This window comes from Notolepis coatsorum (assembly GCF_963971535.1).
Source record: "Notolepis coatsorum genome assembly, chromosome: 11".
Taxonomy (NCBI): domain Eukaryota; kingdom Metazoa; phylum Chordata; class Actinopteri; order Aulopiformes; family Paralepididae; genus Notolepis; species Notolepis coatsorum.
Window position 1 is genome coordinate 44,561,160 of NC_140175.1, and position 3,256 is coordinate 44,564,415.

General features: G+C 43.4%; 1 protein-coding gene across 1 annotated transcript in view; it reads left to right on the plus strand.

Moving 5' to 3' along the window:
- The window catches only part of rc3h2 (ring finger and CCCH-type domains 2), a gene marked incomplete at both ends in the record, with an annotated part of 43,703 nt that overhangs the window by 11,033 nt on the left and 29,414 nt on the right, over positions 1-3,256 (plus strand). Inside the window, 1 exon segment of the mRNA XM_084324919.1 lies at positions 2,130-2,363. Coding sequence (XP_084181045.1) covers positions 2,130-2,363 — 234 coding nt within the window.

Below are 3,256 nucleotides of genomic sequence, written 5' to 3' on the forward strand. Positions count from 1 at the left end.
CCTTACCCTAACTTCTTACAGGTCCTTACCTACCTCATTACCCTAACTTCTTACAGGTCCTTCCTTACCTACCTCATTACCCTAACTTCTTACAGGTCCTTACCTACCTCATTACCCTAACTTCTTACAGGTCCTTACCTACCTCATTACCCTAACTTCTTACAAGTCCTTACCTTACTCCGTACAAGTCCTTTCCCTAACTCTGTACGAGTCCTTAACTTTTATACAGTGTGGAAATAGATCCTCCTGCTGTGCATTGAATAAAGTTCAAATGCATCACTTTGTAATGTAATGCTCGTCACGCCTGAAGAGAGGAACTGTCTCCCACCCTCTCACTGTGACAAGCGGAGATGAAGAAGAGTTTCATTGCTCCTCTCTTGCAGTTCACCCGTCCTTGATGAGAGAGTTAAAAGGACCCACCTGTCACGTCTGACATTTTGTATCATTACTGCAGTTCAAAAGAATGGAGGCCCAGACAGAACCTTGATGCTGCTCAGTGAACATGTTCTACAGGCCCAGACAGAACCTTGATATTACTCAGTGAACATGTTCTACAGGCCCAGACAGAACCTTTATATTACTCAGTGAACATGTTCTACAGGCCCAGACAGAACCTTGATGCTGCTCAGTGAACATGTTCTACAGGCCCAGACAGAACCTTGATATTACTCAGTGAACATGTTCTACAGGCCCAGACAGAACCTTTATATTACTCAGTGAACATGTTCTACAGGCCCAGACAGAACCTTGATGCTGCTCAGTGAACATGTTCTACAGGCCCAGACAGAACCTTTATATTACTCAGTGAACATGTTCTACAGGCCCAGACAGAACCTTTATATTACTCAGTGAACATGTTCTACAGGCCCAGACAGAACCTTGATGCTGCTCAGTGAACATGTTCTACAGGCCCAGACAGAACCTTGATATTACTCAGTGAACATGTTCTACAGGCCCAGACAGAACCTTTATATTACTCAGTGAACATGTTCTACAGGCCCAGACAGAACCTTGATGCTGCTCAGTGAACATGTTCTACAGGCCCAGACAGAACCTTTATATTACTCAGTGAACATGTTCTACAGGCCCAGACAGAACCTTTATATTACTCAGTGAACATGTTCATCAGGCCCAGACAGAACCTTGATGCTGCTCAGTGAACATGTTCTACATGCCCAGACAGAACCTTGATATTACTCAGTGAACATGTTCATCAGGCCCAGACAGAACCTTGATGCTGCTCAGTGAACATGTTCTACAGGCCCAGACATAACCTTGATATTACTCAGTGAACATGTTCTACAGGCCCAGACAGAACCTTGATGCTGCTCAGTGAACATGTTCTACAGGCCCAGACAGAACCTTGATGCTGCTCAGTGAACATGTTCATCAGGCCCAGACAGAACCTTGATGCTGCTCAGTGAACATGTTCTACAGGCCCAGACAGAACCTTGATGCTGCTCAGTGAACATGTTCATCAGGCCCAGACAGAACCTTGATATTACTCAGTGAACATGTTCATCAGGCCCAGACAGAACCTTGATATTACTCAGTGAACATGTTCTACAGGCCCAGACAGAACCTTGATGCTGCTCAGTGAACATGTTCATCAGGCCCAGACAGAACCTTGATATTACTCAGTGAACATGTTCATCAGGCCCAGATCCATAGGTAACACTTTAGGGATTATAGTTTTTCTGCCAACCTTTTTATTATTATTGTTTCTTTATCCAGGCAAAGTTGATTGAGGACTCTTTCTACAGTTTTCTACAGCAGATCTGAGATTATTATAACACTTTTAATAAAGAACTGCTGCTGCTGTTATTATTATTATTATTATTATTATTATTATTATTATTATTATTATAGCTTTTACAACTACTGTACTACAATTGCAATCAATCAATCAATCAATCAGTCACTCAGTCAGTTAATGATCCATAAATCAATGAATTAATGAATTAAGTAAATGTTCAATACATTTGCATTCATCGTTCCCCCAAAGGAAAATGGTTATGCAGTCAGGTTCAAAACAAACAAAAACAACAACAACAACAACAACAACAACAACAACAACAACAAAAAAGAAACTTCTCAGCCATTGGAACTGTGACCTCTCACCCCAACAGGTGTGGTGACGCTGAGTCCGGGCGTGCTCAGTCGGCCCATGCAGAGAAAGCTGGTTACCATGGTGAACTGTCAGCTGGTGGAGGAGGAGGGGCGCGTGCGTGCAGTGCGTGCAGGCCGGTCGCTAGGGGAACGGACTGTGACTGAGCTAATTCTGCAGCATCAGAATCCACAGCAGCTCTCTGCCAACCTCTGGGCTGCCGTACGTGCGCGGGGCTGCCAGTTCTTAGGGCCTGGTAAGTTAAAGACACTACATTTAAACATCCCCTCCACTCAAAATGTGTTATTTATTTTATGGTTACATCCTCATGGAGCTTTACTCACAGGCTATATGTTATAGGCTGTGAGGATTTGTGTTTTTATAAAGTGAGTATTTGTTATGGTGTAACTCAGGGTTTGCCTCCCAGGAAAGTAGTTAGTGGTGAGGGTAAGAGCCTCGGAGGGAGGGGGCGGGTGATGGTACAATGTGGCCCCATAGCTGACCCGGTGTTCAGCCAAAATATGCACCTTGTCTAAAATTGGACCATGTCATTTTACTGTGTGCAGCATTTTCAGCCAAAAACTGTACCTTGCCAAAAATATCTATATTGATTATGGCGTAGGAAAATAGAAGCAAAATTCCCTTTCAGCTTCTCTGATTGGTTAGAAGGGGGAGCCTTGCAGTGACGCTTTAGAATGGAATATCTCTGCACTGTTGCTACGCTGGTCAATGAAACTCACTCACAGTAGACTGTGAGTCAGTTTGTCCACATTAATATATATTTTGGAGCCAAATTCAAACAACTAAATCGTACATATTGTAGCTTTAAGTAATAATAGGCTTTCACATATAGTTTTGGTGGACTCTGTGCAGTTCTGGTGGTGAAGTTGCAACATTATTGCATTCGTCATTTGGTTCGTCTGCATTCACATTGCAATTTGTCAAGCGCACCAAACTTTCTGAACAATGTCACGCGGTCAAAAAGGGCGCTCGTCTATCGGACACAATGGAGAGTGGAAATCCCTCCCCTTCAGGAAGTGAAATCCGCGAAAACACAAACAGCCGCAAGAAGCGTGATAGTAGAAGAGACGTGGCATTGATCCATCGTTCGATTATAACCCATTACCACCATCCTCTCGCTAAACAACT